The 21,812-nt window shown below is 46.1% G+C and overlaps 1 protein-coding gene across 1 annotated transcript; it reads left to right on the top strand.

The window, feature by feature from the left end:
• Window positions 1-209: 209 nt before the first annotated feature.
• Window positions 210-20,795, top strand: LOC137144925 (cytochrome P450 2J2-like). Its single transcript, XM_067535408.1, has 10 exons — window positions 210-331; window positions 6,334-6,564; window positions 8,159-8,321; window positions 9,010-9,159; window positions 9,696-9,856; window positions 11,461-11,637; window positions 12,193-12,328; window positions 13,357-13,544; window positions 15,189-15,327; window positions 17,762-20,795. Exons 2-10 carry the CDS (start codon window positions 6,355-6,357, stop codon window positions 17,935-17,937), a joined length of 1,500 nt encoding a protein of 499 aa, XP_067391509.1. The 5' UTR covers window positions 210-331; window positions 6,334-6,354; the 3' UTR covers window positions 17,938-20,795.
• The last annotated feature ends 1,017 nt before the right edge of the window (window positions 20,796-21,812 follow it).

Below are 21,812 nucleotides of genomic sequence, written 5' to 3'. Positions count from 1 at the left end.
AAGCCAGAAAAATGTTGTCATTGCCCCCTTTCTCAAAATAATTAGGCTGTAAATAGGGCTGCATCTGCAGTTCATCATGCCTCTAAATTTCCCTTCCTCCTCCATTCTTATAAACCAAGAGGGAACTAATCAGCAATTGGACCATTTGGGAAACTGATAATGGGAGGGGCCATGGCTGTTATGACACATCCACCCATGACGGCAGCTCTTCCTGATGTCCCTACCCCAGGAGTCTGTGTGTTTGCACTCCACTGGCTGGGAGAGCAACATGGCTGCTGCTCTCAGAGAAGCCTCTGAATTCTCACTCCCATATCAATCAGGTTGAAAAAAGGTAAGTCTAGTCATGAATTCTTTCAAGGGGAACACTTTGTTTCATTTGAAGCTTTTCATGAAATATTTGGTTTTTCAATGGAAACCTCAAAAAAAAATTTTTTTTCAAAAAATGTCAGTGTGGGAAAAACACAACCCCTTTTTTCACTTTTTAATGAGGGAATGGGGAGAATTTAAAGAAGGGAGTGAAAGTGGGATTTTTCCTACCAAAACAAAATATATATTTTTTTAAACATTGAAATTTCTTAGTTTGAAAAATGAAAAATTCCAACCGAGATTGAAACATTGCTGCAGGATTTTTTTCCTTTTTGGATCAAAAAGACTTTTTTACTGATAAAATGTCAACCAGCTTTACATGCATCCAGCAGCCTCTGAATCTTCCCACCCACCGCTGTTCTCTCATCCGCTGTGATCTTTGACGAAAACTCGATCTCACTCTCCGGCCTGAGGTTTCTGTGGGGAGAGAAATCTTGAACCTTTGAAAAAGTTACTATTAATAAATTTTTAAAACCTGCCCACATTGGGATTTGAATTCAGACCCTATATATCAGTACGAGTGCTCTACCCTGCTGCTATGAGAGCTGACCTTTACCTCATGGGCCAGAAAGGGACCTAGAGCAGAGGATTAACATACGGACTATTCTAGCTGCAACTTCTGTGTTGCTGATGGGGTTGGTTTAGTGATGTGTAGCTGAACTCTGGTGAGGTGGCCATTTCATGGGCAAATTTATGTGGTTCTTAATTTTACGTTTGGTGTTTATTATATGGTGTTAAGTGCTTTAGAAATACTTCACAGGGGCAGATGGTTTGTCGGCTGGCTGTGGCTCATGGTAATTAAGGAGCAGTTACAGCCCTTCTCTTGCAGCCTGGATAGTATTTACGAGGGTAGTTTAAAAGCATTTTTTGAGCAAGGTTTGGTTTTGGCCCTATCATCCTTGGGAAATGACTAGCAGTAAATGGATTTTTGAAATGTTTTTTGAAAATTAAAAAGTGTCAATGTTTGGAACTTTTTTGCAGAAAGGTGTTTTGAAAGTTAATAGGGATCATTTGTCTTTATTGTTATTTACATATGTAATTTGTTGAGTGAGTTGTACTAGCGACATAAAAGAGTGCCCGGTCCAGGTTCTGGGTACCCATGACAAAATGTATTTCATACATAATAAACGCTTGTAATTGATCCACTGAGAGCCTGACTCAAACAGCAACATGAGTATAACAAAATGTAAAACCTTATCATCGAGAAAAATCCCCTAGTAGAGTCTCAGTGCTGTAAGCATGCAATAACACACACGGGGTAGGGGAAGGGGAGGGCTGAGAAGCTGGGGCTGCTTCCTGCAGCTCTCAGCAGGGAACGGGGAGTGAAGAAGCCCTGGCAGCTTCGGGGAAGGGAGTCTGTGGGGCAGTCAGGCTCCCAGCAGGGAGCTGCCAGCAGAGCTGAGAGACTGGGCTCCCAGCTGCCCACACAGCTCTCTTGGGCGGGTGGATGCGGTTCTGGTGAGGATGCACAGCACTGACCCAAAGAGGATAGATAGTGTGGACATCAGCCACAGCAGTAATTATTGCGATGACTGTCAGTCAACATAATATAGGTTGTGGATGAGCCCCTAGAAGCAGGGGGCAGCGTCCAGGCTTCTCCCTCTGGGTCCTTCTCAGAGGGGGACCACCCCTCCCGGATATCTCCTGCTGGGAGCAGTCTCAAGCCCTTTTCCCGGGCAAGCAATCTTTTTCCCTGCCCTGGCCACCAATGAACAGTCTAGCGCCAGGCCCTCAGGCAGGGCTGGCAAAGGAGCAGGCCCGCTCTCTGGAGCCGTATGGAGGGTGAGGCTCTTTCGGGGCTGCTAGGGAAGGGGGGAAGGGGACGCAGGCCCACCCGTCTCCACTGTCTCACAGCCCAGGCCCTCGCAGTGGCAAAAGGTGTTTGCCAGGGGGTTGGCGGGGCTCCTGCCGCAACACACCGCCACGAAGTTATGGCTGCCCCTGGGCTTCTTCCTCCCCAAAACCCCCGGTACCTGCCTCCTTCGGGTCGCTGGGGTGTGGCAGTCCTATGAGCTCTGGCAACTCCATGGGTTTCTCCACGGAGGGCAGCTCTTCCAGGTCTTCCGGCCCCCAGGCCGCGGGCAGGGCGGGTAGCTTCTCCGGGTCCCAAACTCTGTACCTCTCCGGTCGGCCCTCCTCCAGCTCCCAGGCCGCGGGTGTCTCAGGTGGGCCCTCCTCCAGCTCCCAGGCAGCGCGGAACTCCGGTGGGCCCTCCGCCGTCTCCCAGGTGGCGGGTGACTCAGGTGAGCCCTCCGCCAGTTCCCAGGCTGGGGGTAAGGCCGGCCGCTCCCTGTCGGGGTGGGTCCTTGGCCTATCCTTAGCTGGGAACTCAGGGGGAGAGGCGTCCTTCTCCCTCGGCCGTCCTCTCCCGACTGGGCTCGCAGGCCTGGGTTTTAAAGGCCTGGCTCCGCCCACCTGCTTCCGGTCAGGGGTTTTCCTTCGGGGCTCTACCAGCCAGGGTGGGTCTGGCTCCTCCTCTGGGTGCTTCTCAGAGGGGGACCACCCCTCCGGGCTACAAGGTCAACTTATGTTTCTAGTGCAGACATACCCTCAGTGACGACAGCAGCTCTATCGATACCACCTGGGGATTCTTCAAGAGCAGGGGACTCCTGGCTTTAAGGTTGCTTTATGTCCCCAGAGTGACACGGAGCAGATTTACTGAGTGACAGGGTCTGAGCTAATACATTTATAGATAGAACATTAACTCTTTCCTTGCCATTCTGAAGGGAGGTTCTGCTCATGGGATCTGTCCTGCTGGTCAAGGCCAACTGAGGCCCCTATTGCACAGAGTGGCTCTCTCCCCTCTTTCCCACTTGCTCCATGACCTTAGCTTACATTTCCCGCCCACTCAATTGTGCGTACCATAAGGATAAACACAGCCTTCCTCTATCACTCAGATGCTCTCGGTTTCCTTGGGCAGAGTTTGGGCTAATATGCTTTCCGTGGGAATTCCTGGCACTTGTACCAGTGTGGCCCAGTTTTCTTAGACTGCATCTTCTTTTCTGAAAGCTTCACTACACTTACAATTGGGAACGCCACTGGAACCACTAGTGACTCAGAAACCGAACCACCTTCGGCTGTGGGAGGGAGGTGGTGAAGTAAAGGTCAGCCTGTGCAGCCGGAGCTGTGTCTGCACTTCTAGCGTGCAGCTGTAGCAGGAGGGATTCACTACCCGCATATGTGCCTGTCAGACACCTGGCACGCACTTGGGCAGTGAGTCCCTGGCGCGGGGGCTACCCTCTCTTTTTAGTAGGCTAGCTTGATCAGAACTAGTGCGCGAGGTGGAATTTACACCTCTAGCCTGGCATGCAGACATGGCCTCATGGTATGGCTGCACTTAAAACGCTGTTGCAGCACTTAATTTAATCCACCTCCCGAAGAGGCGGTAGTGAGAGCAACAAAAGAATTCTTCCATTGCCCTAGCACTGTCTGCACTGGGGGTGAGATCGGCACAGCCATGTCTCCCGGGTGTGGATTTTTCACAACTTGGGCGTAGCTAAGCCAATGCAAACTTCCAGTGTAGACAAGCCCTCACTGTTTCCTTTTTCCCCACATGGCAACTCCCGCATTGAGTTCCTGTGTAAGATACTAGGGCCCTTTCTCACTCATTTCAAGCCCTGATTTCTACATTGCTTACAATACACACCAGGCTATTAGCAAATACGAGGCCATTCATTGACATTATGGTAGGATCTCCAGCCTAGCCCGCTCCCGCACGTGAATGGTTCAGTATCTCTCCTCTCTAGTAGAGGGCTGTTTTCCCCATCTTGAGGCAGTAAGGCCCTAATCTCGGGGTGTCAAACTCATTTGCTATGGCAGGCCAGATTTGAATTAAATGTACTTCAAGTGGGCCATACATCCCATACATCGAAATACTCGGCCCTTTTGGAGCGCTGCCGCCCGAGTAGACAGATCTCGCAGCAACACGTGCTGCCGCCAGGGCCCAGACCAAAAAGGTTGGTGTAACCAGCCCGCGGGCCGGATGTTTGACACCCCTACCCTAACCCTTTCCTATATTTTTCTCTATGCACCAAATACTAGTTGGTGTTCCCCTATCTCTCTCCCATGGCTGGACAACACACGAGTAGCCTAGAAGATTTTTAAAATGTGAGCAAAGACTGTGACATATACCCCTTCATTGCATGAGGAAGGTGCGTCTATATTTTATGTCGTACATGGCATTCCTAAAGGAACATTTAATTACAGACGTGTAACATGGCTGAGGCTGGTAGCCGTCTTTATCCATGACAGATCTCTGCCTCACCCTGCCACCCACACAAGCCATTTCTTCTTTTGTGTGGCCTGCCAGTTGTTGTCCCCCTTTAGTGCATCTTCCTTCCTCCACAGCTTTTGGTGCTTGGTATGGCCCATGCCATCTGGTGTCTCTTTACTGGCTACTCTCATAGCATAGACAAAGCAAGCAACATCATTTCGCTGTTTAAATTTGGCTTGCAGTCGGAAGAGATGAAGTGAGACAGGTACAGAAGGTGTGCAGGTGCGCAGAAGATGCACAGGACTGCTGCCAGACGGATTCACCCTGTCCTAATCCTGGTTGCTGCCAGAGGAAATAAAACAAACAAACATCCTAGTATGCTGGCAGATGGAGAGCCAACGCGCCTCCAGACTGACCCTGAAGAACCACACTGAGAATCCTGAGTCCACAGCCATGTACCTCACATTTCTTAATGTTACAAATAGCTTAATGCATGACGGGCTCTGCCCAAAACACAATGCATGGGAAGTTCAAGGGCAATGCCACACAAAGACCTAGGAAATACATTTAGCAATCCAGGTCATCTGGAATAACAGATTTTTGGGTCTTTGTTCCCTTACTTGATGATTGACAATTTAAAAACGGTTAATAATAGTTTGTAACACGGGAGTAGTTGGAGGCATGTAACAGTGGAGAACTATAAGACTACGACGTCCCTGCCCTGGAGAACTAAGAGTTCAAATAAACAAGACAGGCGGGGGCGGGAGGGGGGATTCAGAATATGAAAGCACAACAATATACGGTGACCGTTGCCCAATAGCACCATGGCAGTGTTTCTGGAAATTAAAAAATACACTGAAGTGGCACAGATGGTTGGGCTTCTAGCTCCTGTTTCAGGAAAGGAGTTACACACTTGTTTAGCTTTAAGCACACACAATCGATTTCAATGGAACAAAAACATGTGCTTAAAGTTAGGCATATGCTTACGCCCCATTTCTGAAGAGGGCTCCTTTTCTTAACTGCAGCCTATAACTGCAAGCTCTTTGGGTCGGGGCCAGTCATTTACTATATGTTTGTATAGCGCCTGGTTGGCCTCTAGATATCTTAAATTATAATAATATAATATCATTACTATGGTCCTTTTTTTGATCTGATTGCAGTACTGCTGCCCAAATTCTTAAATGAAATAGCCAGTAAATGTAGAATTGTAGAATGCCCCGATACCCTGGTGATGGGAGCCAAAAAAACCAATCTTGTCATGAAGAACAATGAGAGTTGATTGCTCAGAGAATGCAGAGCCAGGCTCTGAATGTAAGCCAGCACACCAATTGCAATAGAAAAGCTGCTTTAAAAACATTGAACATCTACTGTAAAAAGCTGTTTTGAATTCCTAACTAGCAGATTTGTGGAAAAATCTGGTTTTACTGGATATTTTTCACGGTATAGGATAGGGAAGCTGTCATTCATTTTTTTTTTTAAAAAGAGCTGGGAGAAAATGAGAAATTATAATTAAGGAGGAAAAATCTGACAAATCTTTGCTGATGAGTTTAAGCAATCAGGAGAGGCCCTCGCAGGGTTTCTGCGTTCTGACTTTGGTATCGGAATCTCTTGTGTAACTGTATGAAGTTGTGTTGATCTTGCTTGTAAACTTTGTCCTCCTCCAGCGTCAGCAGCATGTGGGTGGGCAGAGCTGTGTCTGCTGTTATTATCGGGTTTCCTTCTAGCCCACTTGTTCTTCCCTCTTTCTGTTGCAGGTGTGCACCTGTCCGGGGAAGATGCCACTGCAGGGTGGCGCTGTGTTAACAGGGCTCTGGCAGAACATGTCCTTTCAGACACTGGTGGTGTTCCTCGGCTTGTTCCTGCTTATTGCTGATTGCATGAAGCGGAGACGGCCAAAGAATTTCCCTCCAGGACCTTTGCCCCTGCCCTTCCTGGGCCACATTCTCCATCTGGATGTCAAACAGCCCCATGTCACCATAAAGAAGGTAAGTGGGATAGGAAAGCAACCATAGGTGTTCTGTTTTACCAGGGAGTGGTGGGTGATAGAGACGCTGAATCAGATCCTCAGCTGCACCTCCAGAATGTCTGGCACAGCTCATGATGGCATCACCTCTGCACGGCCATGACCTTGGGGTTGTCCTGGCACCATTTTTGGCCCCTGGCATAAATTAGAGACACTGGTAGACTGCTCTGAGTTGTACCACCTACTAACAGCCCCAAAGGCTCGTTCCAGCAGCTGGTTGGCCAGGATCACCAGAACACAGGAAACCTCTGGTCATACCCTTTCCCCTCAGCCAGTGGCCAAGATGTGTGTGGGGGGAGTCCCATCTGTGTATTCCTGCACAGAAATCCTCAAGAGGTAGGACCCTCCAGGTTTATGTCTGGGGTACAGCTTAAATAAGACTCGATGTACCAGCAAAACAAAGCTGATCATCTGTGGCAGGCAGTGTGTGTGATGAAGTACACAATGTACCGTATTTTGAAGATTTTTTTTTTTTTTTAATGATTATAAAAAGTAAATTGTTTAAAAAAACCTGGAATTTTTAAAATTGTTTTGCACTGTTTTTGGAACTTTGAAAAATACCATTCAACTTATTTATATGTCAGGATGCTTTTTGAAAACTATTTAATGGCAAAACTGCTCATAGCATTAGGTTTTTGGTAGAAATAAATTTTTAAAAGTGTCCCAAACTAAGTGAACGACAACAAGGTCAACTTAAACAGCAAATGTAGCTAACTTATTTTCCTGCAAATTACCTCAGGCTGGTTTTTTTTGCCTACACAATTCCACATGCAAAAAAGTACATTGTAACCATCCCAGTCCCATTGCAGGGCTCTACTTGGAAGTGCCCTTCCCTGTGAGACAGGATGTGATTTAGTGGAAGCTCATAAGGGCTAGAAAATAACCCATGAAGTCCAAGGGGGTTTAGAAAATTACATGTGAGTCATCCCCTTGCAAGGGCTCAAAAGGGTTTCTTTCACACAGGCCTTGTGGAAGTTATTTGTTCTCTGCAGCTTTCAGTCACACCCCTTGAGTGCCCTAAGGAGCTACGTGATTTATCAGGAGGTGGGTGTAGGACGGAAGGGGCAGGTGCCTCTGACAGAACTGGCGTGTGTTCGTGTTTAAACGAGAATGTTTCATTTCTTCACTTTTGGAACAATCGTTGAAGGGTAACATATCCTCAGTCAGTAATGCTACTAGCTAGGAAGGCATCTGCTCCACTTAACTTAGAGTCGATTTAAGTATTAGTTGTCAGTAGGTCTGTTTTATTTTGACATCCCTTTGGAAAAGGCACAGGGCAGTCATTGTCCTTACATACGCTTATTTTACTGTTACCTCATGCCCCTCCCCATTTATGTGCTTCATCCAGCTGTTATATCCTGTTGTGAGCTCTTTTGGAGCAGGGATTGTCTTTTTAATCAGTGCTTGAACACCTGGCCTTCAGTTGCTGCTGTAATACAAACAATTAATAATAACTGTAAAAAAAAGTCAGAAGTCATCTCCTGGGCTCTTGTTCTGGTTATCAAACAAATTAAAGATGAACTAAACCACGTGCTCCTTTTCCCCCCCCCCCCCAGATTGTTGAAAAATATGGCAACATTTTCAGCATGCAGATTGGTACCACGACATTTCTGATTGTAAATGGGTTCCAGCTGGTGAAGGAAGTGCTTGTCCATCAGGGTGAACACTTTTTGGATCGCCCAGAAATTCCTATTGTCCATGAAATCGTCGGTACCTTTGGTGAGTTTCTTTTCTTTTTCTTCAGATGTGTCAGGTGTAACATTTTTAATAATCAAGGAACTGATCCTGCAAATCACTTACAAATGAGCTTCCCCTTATGCACACGAGCAGTCTCACTGAAGTCTGCTCTGGGGTCGTAACTTGGGCCCAGATCCTCAGTTGTGTTTAGGTGCCTAACTCGTAGTGAAATCAATGGGAGTTAGGCACCAAAATACCTTTGAGGACCTGGCCTTTAGTAACTTGCCTCAATACTGCAAACACGTACATGAGTTGATGTCTCATTGACGTCTCATGTTCACTTTCCAATTGTCATAGCCCTGGCGACAGCAGCAGCAGATTTACATGGCTGCCATGTAGCTGTGATGGTGTGTGGCATGGACTTCCATTCTGAATGGTCCCTTGCAAGTTTTCTTCAGCAAGAGTCCATAGAGGAGGGTGTTGGCTTCTTAAATCACGCAAAATTGCATCTTCCAATCTCCTTCAACCTCAGCTCTGCACTACTTCTGTATGTTGGGCAGGACCCCACCAGTGCTGGAGACCAAGCTGTCTGATAGCAAACAGAACAGACTAGAATGTCCTGTGGAAAGATAGTCATCCCTCATTTAAATCTGAAAAAGAAAAGGAGTGTTAAAGTTTTCTAACCTTTTAATCCCCATTACAATATATCAGCAGTCATTTTTCACTCCAGGATTAATCTTCTCTAATGGAAATAGCTGGAAAAAACAAAGAAGATTTGCTTTATCGACTCTAAGAAACTTTGGCCTAGGGAAGAGGAGCTTAGCAGAACGAATACAAGAGGAAACCAGATACCTCACTGATGCAATTGAGGAAGAAAAAGGTGAGAACTCGAGACAAAGATACTTGTTCTATCAAAAATTGTAGCTATTCTTTGGCAATGGAAATGAAATAACAAAGATGTGCTTGAACCGTGATGTTAGAATCCATGTAGCTGCACAGATTTACAAAACAGTTCCACAAAAGTTTTCATTTCCAAGACTAATGACCATGGAGAGAAAGTGACTCATAATCTCATAAATGCAAAACCTCCCTACACTGTAACAAAGGCAGAAACCTGTGTGAAAAAATACAAATGTCTATACACAGCAAAAAACTGACTTGAACCTGTAGTTTTGATATGCTGCATGTGTCAAAATGCAGCTCGTCTCATCTATGTGTTTAACAGTTTTTCAATACTCAGTTAGGTGACAATTCAGCAAAGGTTGCTCAAGGGATATGTATGTGTGTGTGAGTAATGCATGTGTTCAGGTCTTAATGGATTTCACACACATCAAATAGTTCATCTCTGTCACCAAATTTCCTCCCCCATTTTAAGAAAGCCAGAAAAACATTGATTTCTCCTTTTTTCTCTTCCAGGGCAGCCTTTTGACCCTCACTTTAAAATTAACAATGCTGTTTCCAACATTATTTGTTCCATCGTATTTGGGGACCGGTTTGAATATCACGACAATCGCTTCCAGAAGTTACTGCGGTTGCTTGATGAGACTTTGCACCTTGAGGGAGGTTTTTGGGCCCAGGTAGAGGTCGTTTCATTTTGACTTTAGACTTTAGCCCTATCTTGCTCTTGCTGAAATCAATTGCAAGCTCCACCTCCACCACCAACTGCCCAGTGTTTTCAGTGAAAGCAGGACTCAGTGTGACCATGTCGTCTTGGTCCCAGACTCACTTCTACCATAGCCTGACTGGGGCATCCATGCTCTCATTTCCCCCAGCACATCTCTGTCCACCTCAGTTCCTCCTCTGGCTAGTCCCTTTCACCTCGCCTCCCTGCCAGTATCCTGCCAGATCCGCCAGCCTGATTTCTCTAGACCAGTGCTGCCACCCCACGCACTTAGTGTGATCGCTAATGGGGCTGAAGACCCAGTGGTCTGTTTCAGTGGCATCAGGGAGGTGTGCATAGGAGAGAGGAGACAGAAAAACACCAACTTCTCACTGCTGCAAGCAACTCCCTTGCTTGCTGTCACGCTGCGCTTCGGAATCTGTGCTCAGGAGAGGGTTGGCTCAGAGACCTGAGTGTGTGTGTCGGGGGAGAGATACTCTCATGGCAGTGGGGATGTTAGGGTATAATTATATGACAGGCCTGGTGAGAGGGGACCCCCTGAGCCACAACCTACCTGCTGTCCAGGTCAAGGGCTCATCCAGCTGGCAACTCTTTGAGATGGCCCCCATTGGTAGGGACAAAGCACTGCGGTTTGTAATGATGCTGGGTCACTGACACGGGCCCTGAAAACAGCTGACACGCTGTTACCCAACCCCTCTGGGGCCTTTCTCTTCTTCTGGCCTCCCGATTCAGCACTGCGTAGTGGCTGGGGTGAGACATGATACTGCCACTACAGCAGCAGTTGAGAGGCAAGCACAGTGCCTGCCTCTGTCTGCTTGTGGTGCTGGGCCCAGGCAGTCTCCTTATATGCTGGACAAGCCCTTCAATACCAAAGGCCAGTCTCCTATAAAAACTGGTAGTGTCAGTATTATCGACAGCACGTCTCGGCAGGTGAGGACAGATTGTAGTGATCTTTATGTCTCTCCTCACTTGTCAATCAGTGAATAATTGACAGGGTGGCCCTTCAGCCTTCTGCAGTGACTGCTACAGCACCGCCTCGGGCAATACAGTGCAGTGTCCTTCAGGGGCTGCCAAAGCAACAGGAGCAGTGGCTGGAGCTGGTGACCAGCCCCAGCCATCACAGCCGAGAACTGAGAGAAGGCAGTGCATATTTTAGCAAGAAAGTGGTTAAAACACTGCGCTGGGTCTCCAAGAGACCGAGCTTCACTTTCTGGCTTTCTAACAGATGCCTGTGCCATCTTGGGCAAGTCACTTAATCTCTCTCGGTCTCAATTCTCACTCTGTGAAATGGTGATAATGCTTCTTTTCTCCCACCCTTTGTCTGTCCAGTCTCTTTGGATGTTAGTCCTCAGGGCAGAGACTGACTCTTATGTATATGTAAAGTGCCTGCGGTCCTGATCTCGGTTGAGGGCTTTGAGAGCATCCATAATAGAACTGTGTGTTAGTGTAGTTTAATAAACGTGCTGTTTTCAGCTAAATGCATGGGGGTGTGTTAAACTGCAATATGCATTTTTCTAAAACAAGGCTAAAAGGTATTGTGTTGTGTTTGTGTGTCAAAAGCTGTATAACGCCTTCCCCACCCTAATGAAGTGGATACCTGGACCCCATAAGACCATTTTTAAAAACTGGGAAAAACTGAAGTCTTTTGTGAGAGAAGCGATTGCAAAGCACAAAGAAGACTTGAACCCATCTGAAACCAGAGACTTCATTGACTCTTATCTGAAGGAAATAGCAAAGGTAGGAACAAAAAACAAAGCAAACAAGAACAAACCACATTTTTGTTTTAAAAATTAGAAGTCGAATTACAACAACCATGTTCACCAATTGAGTTGTCTGAGCATCTGACCCTGCATTAGTTAACAGTTAGAAATCGTTAGGGCCTGAAGCAGCAAAACCTTTAAGCACATGCTTTCCTTGAAGCAGGAGTAGGCTAACTGAAGAGAGCTTTGCTGAACTAGGGCTTAAAAATGTAAGGGTTATCTGTACTTTAGGGGCCAGACCCAAAGCCCATTGGAGTGCATGGGAGTCTTTCATTGACTTTAGCAGGCCCTATTCACAGACCTAAAATCAATTCAAAGTTTTCGTTCTCAGGAATAATGTTAAAAGCACAGTCTTTCTATCTAATGGTACTGTCCTGTGAGGCGGCTGGGAGCTCTCAGCTCTCACTGAAAGTAATGGAAATTGAGGGCACCCAGCACCTTGCATGATTGAGCCTGGAATGATGTTTTCATGGCTTTGTAAAATACTAACAAATATTGTTGTAGTGCCACCCACATAAATCTCTGTTCTAAGGCCGATGCCAACTCTAGTTTCCATGAAGAAGATCTCCTATTTTCCACATTGGATCTCTTTTTTGCTGGAACTGAGACAACATCTACAACCATCCGCTGGGCTCTGCTGTACATGGCCATATATCCAGACATTCAAGGTATATGGTAACCGTTAATATTTTTAATTTCTTAACGTCTCTTGACTTTCTACCCTTCAGCCTTGCAGCATCAGGGGCTTTTCACAGATCTCAGAATGTTGATTTATTAAATCTCTGTGCAAAAGTGTTTTCTTCACACAATCATCGTTTTTCCCATTCAGAAACCTTTTTCTTTATTGGCATGGCTCTTCCCCCTTGCCACCATCCCCCCCATTTACACCACCCACAACTAGTGTAGAGACAAGGAATGCAATCCACACCTGCAGTAACCTTGATTAAAGAGGAAGCCGACTTTGTGGCTAATGCATGAGACTGAGTCTCAGGATATCTGAGTCCTAGGCCAGGCTCTGTCTCAAAATTCCCTTGTGACGTTGGGCAAATCATTTAATCCCTCTGTGCCTATAAATGTGGCTCGTGGATTTTTAAAAGGTGATTCATGGACAACATCCTCTTCAGGACTGAGATATGAACCAAAGAGGCTACAAGTGGGACCTGTGTTGAAAATAATGGCAGATATAAACTGCTTCATTTCATGCAAAATAGGTGCAGCCCCTGGACTCTTGGCAGGCTGCCAGAATAACCCTGTGCTTGAAAAATTTGAGAGTCTTGCCTCACAGAGACAACCAGCAGATAAACATTTTCATGCTCAGATATCCTGTGGGTCAGCCGCATAATTGATTTTGCTATTCTGAACAGGGACAAAATACGTCTAGATAACACCTTTATATTTTATTTTGAGCAGTGGAGTAAATGCCTCTTGACTTTCATATAGATATTATAGGAAGTGTTCCTATTATGCCTTGGTTACATTTAAAAATTATTCTTGCCTCCTTACCACTGCATTTGTCTCAGGCTAACCAGCTGTAGTTTTCTTATGTATTTGTATGTTCAGAGCTCTACATTTTTCATGGATGCTGTCTCTCATGCCTAAAACTCAATTAACTCTAAACTCTGCACAGCTTAAGCCTGTTGTTCCAAGAACATATTGTAAATTCTTGTACCAATGGTGAATTCTGGTCTTTTTGTAGAGAGAGTGCAAGCAGAGATTGACAGAGTGATTGGCCAGTCTCGCCAGCCAGCCATGGACGACAGGGACAACATGCCATACACCAATGCAGTTATTCATGAAGTGCAAAGAATAAGCAACATTGTGCCTTTAAATGTGCCCAGAATGTCAACAAGTGACACAACACTGGCCGGATTCCATGTCCCAAAAGTGAGCGGGAAGTAAAAGTCGTTTCCCTTTCTTATCTCGGTTTAAGAAATTATTAGAGATGGGCCCAAACCAAAGTCCCAGGTAGAAACATCTTAGCACTCAGGTTAGGAGGACCTGGTTCGGAATCTGAACCCATTTTGGAAATCAACCCAGATCCAGAGCTGCATTTTATAGGTGGCCCCTATTTCTATAATGAGTTAAAGTTACCTAACCAAAATCTTAGATGCTCACATTCCCAGGCTTTGAGTCAGTTGAAATCCAGATCAAAATTTTGCAATCTATGTCTTCATAAAACAGGATGTAAATTATTTATTTTTAATTGCATGAAACCATAATAAAAAGCCTAAGAATTAGAACTAGCAGAATTTCACCATTGGGGCTGTTGACTCATGAACAGTCAGCCAGGCTCTTTGACCCAGAGACCTAAAGATATTTCGGCCTCTAACTCTTTTTGCAATCAATGGGAGTTACTTGCCTAAATACCTCTGAGGATCTGGGCCTGGATGTCTGGAGATGGGAGAGGCTGCTTCTTTTAAAGGATGGTGGAGTATCTCATTTCCAGCAGCTCCAGACTTCTGAACTGCTTTCATCTCAGAAACTGCAGCATTTCTAGCTCCACCTAGCCATGCTGCAGATCCACAGTTTCTCCCCATGGAAGGAAGCAGGCTGGAATTCCTATCCCAACTTTCCTTGGGTTCTCTTCAGGTCCTAATATGTGGGTAACTGCTTCTGCAGCTTGTGGAGTGATTCTCAGTAGAATGGGGACAAACTGAATTTCCATGGTGGTGAGCCCTCTACTGACTAACAGGTTCATTCTGGCGGTCTGTGACAAGCTTGTATTCTGCTGACGGTAACCCTTCATTCATATAACTTATGGGAAATATTTTTATACAATAGCAGAAGAGGGCATTATATCTGCAAATCGCAATTAGGAGTGCAAAAAGGAACTTCAGTGCACATAGGTATTAATTTGCAGGAGAACTTGCTTGATTTGCACATAGGTATTTGCTATATCTTTCAAGGCCAGTAGTCACCACATCCCTGAAAATTTGGCCCTTAAAGGTAAACTGCACAAAAAGGTGGGTGGATGGGCTGTGCTCCTTTTGGACTCTTTATGCTGTATAAAGACGACGCGAGAGTTTATATTTTTTCTGTTTGTTTTTTTATATTCAAAATTCGAGTCTTGCCTACCCTGTTTTCCCTGGGAAGTGCTGGAGAACTAGTAGGTCTATAACATCACATCTATGAAGGAATTAAGCTGTTTCATTGAGATGGGAAGGGATTTTAGTCAGACTGTTATCCATTTTCTGTTTGTTTGTCTGTTGTGATGTTAACACCTGTTTAACTCAAATGCTTAAAAACCAGTTGGAAGAGAAGCTCTTTTTGTTCAAAGATTAACACCCAGTTCCTTCAATTAAAGTCTGTGATGGCTCCCTCCAGATAAATCACCAGCAAAACCAGAGAAAGCCAGATTTGATATTGTAGATAGTTTTAAGGTAAAGAACTTGATAGAAAATGATCCTTTTTAAAAAAACATTCTTAATCATAATAGATTAAAAAGAAAGGGCATGACCCCTCCTATTTACTCACAATAAAAAATGGAAATCAGAGATGGTTTAAGTTCCTTTCTTTCTCTTTCTTTAGGGTACCATTTTGATTCCCAATTTGACGTCAGTGCTATTTGACAAGAATGAGTGGGAAACCCCTGATACATTTAACCCTGAGCATTTTCTGGAGGACGGTCAGTTCAGGAAGAGAGATGCTTTCTTGCCGTTCTCTGCAGGTGAGTTGTATCTGACTCTGTCCATTAAGCACTATATCCTGAGGTCTTGGCCTCTTTTCTTTTTCAGTTTAGGAAAAACCCACAACATTTATTAGTGACAGAAGCACAATGGAAAATGCAAAGCTCAGAAATGAAAATCATGGCCAGAATTTGTGTCCCAGGGGTAGGGGTTGCAGCTTACGTAGTTCTTTCTTAGGTAGAGGGCATGTCATTCTTGAGCAAGTGCTCTCTCCTAGATCAAGGCTAGACACAACAACACTGGCCTTGGCTCTCCAACTGCTTAGGGATATGTGTACACTGGAGCTGGAAGTGTAATTTCTAGCTCGGGGAGACATTACGCTAGCTCTGATTGAGTTAGTGCACTAAAAATAGAAGTGTAGTTGTGGTGCTGCATGCAGCAGGATGGGATAGCCATCCCAAGAACTGTCCTTTCTGAGACCCTAGGTACATACCTTGGTGGCTAGCGCTCATGCCATCCCGGCTACACTTCTAGTTTGAGTGCACCAGTTCTGATTGAACTAGCATCGGTATGTCTGCTTGAGCAAGAAATTACATCTCCAGCCCCAGTGCAGACATACCCTAAGATGGGCAGAAAGAGGAAGTAGCCTGCCTCACTTGTTGGGAGCGCAAGAGTGAGGCTGGAAGGAGTAGCCCTCCTCAATGTCTACCGCTCCTTTTCACATGTAGGGCGAGTCAGCGAGGGGGAATAAAATGTGATAAAGATGATAAAAGTGTGAGAGATCCCCTGGTAAAACCAACAAACCACTGGAACATTTTACCCGGGGGCGTGGTGGATTCTCCATCACTTGGACTCATTAAGGGCCTGATCCCAAACCATTTAAGTCAATAGTAGCTTTAGCATTAACTTCCTTGGGCACAGGATCAGGTCCTAAACCAAGACTGGAGGATGGTCGAAATGCTGTGCTTTATGATCACCACAGGTTGTTGGGCTAGATTTAGCAATGATTGGGTGCCATTCTTTGGCCTGCTGTATGCAGGAAGTCAGGCTAGATGATCTAATGGTCTCTTCTGGCTTTAAAAATCTATGAAAAGAAAGAAGACAGAGGCGACTCAATTTGGGTACTCACCCCTATACATCCCATTTTAATATTATTAGGGTAGACCCCAAACCAAAACACCCTAGACTTTGGAGGAAGTTTGGCTTGGTATATAAACATTACAGCTAGCCCCCTTTTTTCTCTAATGGCATAGACTTGACTCCTTCATCATAATAGCCCCACATATTTTGGGGTAGTTCAGCTCTAAAGACAAACTTTGCAGGTCAGGCTTGTCTCCAATTATTTCTTATTCAAAAAGCTTGATCATTTGAGAGTATGTGTAAAAATAGTTCAATTCCATGATCATCTGACCCTTTTTGGTGACATTGGGGACCCATCTTCACCAAACACGGAGGATAGCATCAAGAGTTTTGAAATTCAAAATTTCATTCAAAGATCAATTTTCACATGAATATAAGTGTAAACTTGTGGTTCTGTGTATTGTTTTGAGAAAAACCCCTATCCCGCCAAATTTAAAGAGAGAAAAAAGATTTCACAAACAAAATTTCCTGAAGCAAAAATGTGTGTGAAACAGGGATTCAGAGTTTTGCATAAACCTTTTTTTATATACAGCTCTATCAATGTTCAGTAAAGTATGTAATACCTTTTCCCTTTGAAGCGTTCTATCTATAAGATTCAGGGCCACACATCTTCTTTCTTTAGTAATAAAGCTGAATGGACCTGTGTATGTGTTCAGCAAATCTTGTGTTATATCATTGAAAAGCTAGGCCAGGAAAAGATTATACCTCACCTACGTTATTTTATTTTAACTTTTTAATAAAGAAAGAATACAGCTGTGGTCACTGTGTGTCGTTGAGAATGTTAGGAAAATAAGACATGAGCTACACACAGAAATTGTACTGCTTTAACTGTATAAGTATACAACCTTCCTTGTTTTATGGCAGTTAGCTGTGTGACTTCTTTTTAATCACTATAAATTAAAACATTACAATCTTTTTAGTATAGATGCAGTTATGGGAAGGGGAATAAATTATACTGGTGTAAGGCATAGTTATACTGGTACAAAAGTAGTTATATTGGTACCCTGTGTGGAGACCAGGCCTTCGATAGCTTATGCAAAGATGTGGTTGATCTTCCAAAAATTATCAAGCATCACTGTTTATATTCTTAGAAGGAATTACTGAGGTACTGTCATAAGGAATGTAAACCTTAGCGTCAACAGTTATAAGTGAAGGAAAAATTAGTACTGACATCAGGGAAAAGTGACTTGGAAGGGAGAAGCTGATGACAAAACCATCTCTTCTTCCTCGCTGTTCCAAGTTGCTGCTGTGGAAAATTAAAGCCTCATTCGTTACGAGACCAGACTGTTCTGACAAGAATCCTTTGGCTGACATGCACAACGGTCTTCTTTTTAGGAAAGCGGGGTTGCCTGGGCGAACAGCTGGCTAGAACAGAGATTTTCCTGTTCTTCACAGCCCTCCTTCAGAAATTCACATTCCAAGCTCCGAAGGATGTCGAATTAAGCCTCCAGTTCATATTTGAAGGTACTCTCCACCCACAGCCGTACCAGATCTGTGCTCTGTCTCGGTAGGGAAAGCCAGAAAAATGTTGTCATTGCCCCCTTTCTCAAAGTAAGTAGACCGTAAATAGGGCTGCATCTGCAGTTCATCATGCCTCTAAATTTCCCTTCCTCCTCCATTCTTGAAAACCAAGAGGGAACTAATCAGCAATTGGACCATTTGGGAAACTGATAATGGGAGGGGCCATGGCTGTTATGACACATCCACCCATGACGGCAGCTCTTCCTGATGTCCCTACCCCAGCAGTCTGTGTATTTGCACTCCACTGGCTGGGAGAGCAACATGGCTGCTGCTCTCAGGGTGGCCTCTGAATTCTCACTCCCATATCAATCAGGTTGAAAAAAGGTAAGTCTAGTCATGAATTCTTTCAAGGGGAACACTTTGTTTCATTTGAAGCTTTTCATGAAATATTTGGTTTTTCAATGGAAACGTCTCAAAAAATTTTTTTCGAAAAATATCAGTGTGGGAAAAACACCCCCCCTTTTCTCACTTTTTAATGAGGGAGTGGGGAGAATTTAAAGAAGGGAGTGAAAGTGGGATTTTTCCTACCAAAACAAAATATATATTTTTTGTAAACATTGAAATTTCTTAGTTTGAAAATGAAAAATTCCAACCGAGATTGAAACATTGCTGCAGGATTTTTTTTCTTTTTGGATCAAAATGTCTTTTTTACTGATAAAAAGTCAACCAGCTTTACATGCATCCAGCTGCCTCTGAATCTTCCCACGCACCGCTGTTCTCTCATCCGCTGTGATCTTTGAAAAAAACTCGATCTCACTCTCCTGCCTGAGGTTTCTGTGGGGAGAGAAATCTTGAACCTTTGAAAAAGTTACTATGAATAAATGTTTAAAACCTGCCCACATTGGTATTTGAATTCAGACCCTATATAACAGTACGAGTGCTCTACCCTGCTGCTATGAGAGCTGACCTTTACCTCATGGGCCAGAAAGGGACCTAGAGCAGAGTATTAACATACGGACTATTCCAGTTGCAACTTCTGTGTTGCTGATGGGGTTGGTTCAGTGATGTGTAGCTGAACTCTGGTGAGGTTTCATGGGCAAATTTATGTGGTTCTTAATTTTACATTTGGTGTTTATTTTATGGTGTTAGATGCTTTAGAAATACTTCAGAGGGGCAGATGGTTTGTCGGCTGGCTGTGGCTCAAGGTAATTAAGGAGCAGTTACAGCCCTTATTTTGCAGCCTGGATAGTATTGACGAGGTTTGTTTAAAAGCATTTTTTGAGCAAGGTTTGGTTTTGGCCCTATCATCCTTGGGAAGTGACTAGCAGTAAATGGATATTTGAAATGTTTTTTGCAAATTTAAAAGTGTCAATGTTTGGAAATATTTTGCAGAAAAGTGCTTTGAAAATTAATAGGAATCACTTGTCTTTATTGTTATTTACATATGTAATTTGTTGAGTGAGTTGTACTAGCGACATAAAAGAGCGCCCGGTCCAGGTTCTGGGCACCCATGACAAAATGTATTTCATACATAATAAACGCTTGTAATTGATCCACTGAGAGCCCGACTCAAATAGCAACATGAGTATAACAAAATGTAAAACCTTATCATCCAGAAAAATCCCCTAGTAGAGTCTCAGTGCTGTAAGCATGCAATAACACACACACACGGGGCAGGGGAGGGCTGAGAAGCTGGGGCTGCTTCCTGCAGCTCTCAGCAGGGAACGGGGATGGAAGAAGCCCTGGCAGCTTCGGGGAAGGGAGTCTGTGGGGCAGTCAGGCAGCAGGGAGCTGCCAGCAGAGCTGAGAGACTGGCCTCCCAGCTGCCACACAGCCTCTCTTGGATGGGTGGAAGCGGTTCTGGTGAGGATGCACAGCACAGACCCAAACAGGATAGTGTGGACATCAGCCACAGCAGTAATTACTGCGATGGCTGTCAGTCAACATAATATAGGTTGTGGATGAGCCCCTAGAAGCAGGGGGCAGCGTCCAGGCTTCTCCCTCTGGGTCCTTCTCAGAGGGGGACCACCCGTCTCGGCTATCTCCTGCCGGGAGCAGTCTCAAGCCCTTTTCCCGGGCAAGCAATCTTTTGCGCTGCCCTGGCCAACAAGCAGTCTAGCGCCAGGCCCTCAGGCCGGGCTGACCAATGAACAGTCTAGCGCCAGGCCCTCAGGCCGGGCTGGCAAAGGAGCAGGCCCGCTCTCTGGAGCGGTATGGAGGGTGAGGCTCTTTCGGGGCTGCTAGGTGTAAGGGGTCTATTAGCCCCTTACTGAAACTTAGTGGGTCTGTTTGATTGGCCATCTCTGGAGGAAGCAGGACCCTGGAACGGACAGCCCCCAGAGCCAGTGGAGAGAGACCAACTCAGGTCAGCCTGATTGACAGGGCGGGCAGGCTAATGAGAGAGCCAGGAGGGTGGGGGGAGCCCAGCCCTCCCTGTGAGCTGGGACTGCCTGCTGGGGCCTGCAGGGGCAGAACTGACCCAGCTAAGGACAAAGCAGCCAGCAGCTGGAAGGGGAGCACAGAAAGCTGAATGGAGCCAAGTTGACGCGACCTACAGCAGCAGAGCAGAGGGGCATCCCGGAAAGCGAAGTACAGCTGCATGGAGCAGAGCGAGCTGGGGCAGGAGCCCTCTGGAGCTGGGTGTGGTGAGCAGCTGGGGAGAACAAAAGGGACTTTGGGAGTGTGTGGCTACTGGCAGAGCAGGGGGCTGACTCTGCATTCCTGCAGTATAGCCAGGGCCTGGACAGTGGGCCTGCAACGTGTGACAGACTGTGAATGCCAGAGACACTGTGCGTGGCGCCCCGGGCCAGGGGCAGTGTTGGGATGTTTTCCTTTAACCTTTTTACTCTTTTCTTAATTTTTTAATTGATTTGATTGCTGTTTGTGTAATAAATGGTATTGCTTTGTATTGTATGCACTGATCAGTGGGTCAGGGAAGTGCCCAGCGCAGAGTTAGTACCTCGGAGTGGGGACACCCTAGCCCCTGCTCTAAGGGACCACGGCAAGATTGGGGGTTGAGCCCCAGAAATCCTGGGCCCAGCCTTGTCGGGGTTACGGGCACCCCACCACACAGGGGAGTGGTAAGGGAGCCCTCGAGGTCAAGTGGGGCCTCTGGGTAAAGGGAGCGGAAGCAGGGACTCAGATCCTTTTGCTAACCAGCTCTACCGGGGCATTGTACAAGCCAGGAAAGTTCCCCACAATAGCGGGCCGATTCCCCCGCTTACATAGGGAAGGGAGGAGGGGGACGCAGGCCCACCCGTCTCCACTGCCTCCCAGCCCAGGGCCCTTGCAGTGGCAAAAGTGTTTGCCAGGGGGGTCGGCGGGGCTCCTGCCGCAACACACCGCCACGAAGTTATGGCTGCCCCTGGGCTTCTTCCTCCCCAAAACCCCCGGTACCTGCCTCCTTGGGGTCGCTGGGGTGTGGCAGTCCTATGAGCTCTGGCAACTCCATGGGTTTCTCCACAGAGGGCAGCTCTTCCAGGTCCTCCGGCCCCCAGGCCGCGGGCAGGGCCGGTAGGTTCTCCGGGACCCAAACTCTGTACTGCTCCGGTCGGCCCTCCTGCAGTTCCCAGGCAGTGGGTGACTCAGGTGGGCCCTCTGCCAGTTCCCAGGCTGGGGGTAAGGCCGGCCGCTCCCTGTCAGGGTGGGTCTTTGGCCTGGCCTGGCCTGGCCATAGCTGGGAACTCAGGGGGAGAGGCGTCCTTCTCCCTCGGCCGTCCTCTCCCGACTGGGCTCGCAGGTCTGGGTTTTAAAGGCCTGGCTCCACCCACCTGCTTCTGGTCAGGGGTTTTCCTTTAGGGCTCTACCAGCCAGGGTGGGTCTGGCTCCTCCTCTGGGTTCTTCTCAGAGGGGGACCACCCCTCCGGGCTACAAGGTCAACTTATGTTTCTAGTGCAGACATACCCTCAGTGACGACAGCAGCTCT

The sequence above is a fragment of the Emydura macquarii genome, unplaced genomic scaffold (genome assembly GCF_026122565.2).
Source record: "Emydura macquarii macquarii isolate MOO-44397 ecotype Brisbane River unplaced genomic scaffold, CSIRO-AGI_Emac_v2 contig_3506, whole genome shotgun sequence".
Lineage (NCBI taxonomy): Eukaryota > Metazoa > Chordata > Testudines > Chelidae > Emydura > Emydura macquarii.
This window is presented reverse-complemented; position numbering and strand designations above follow the sequence as displayed.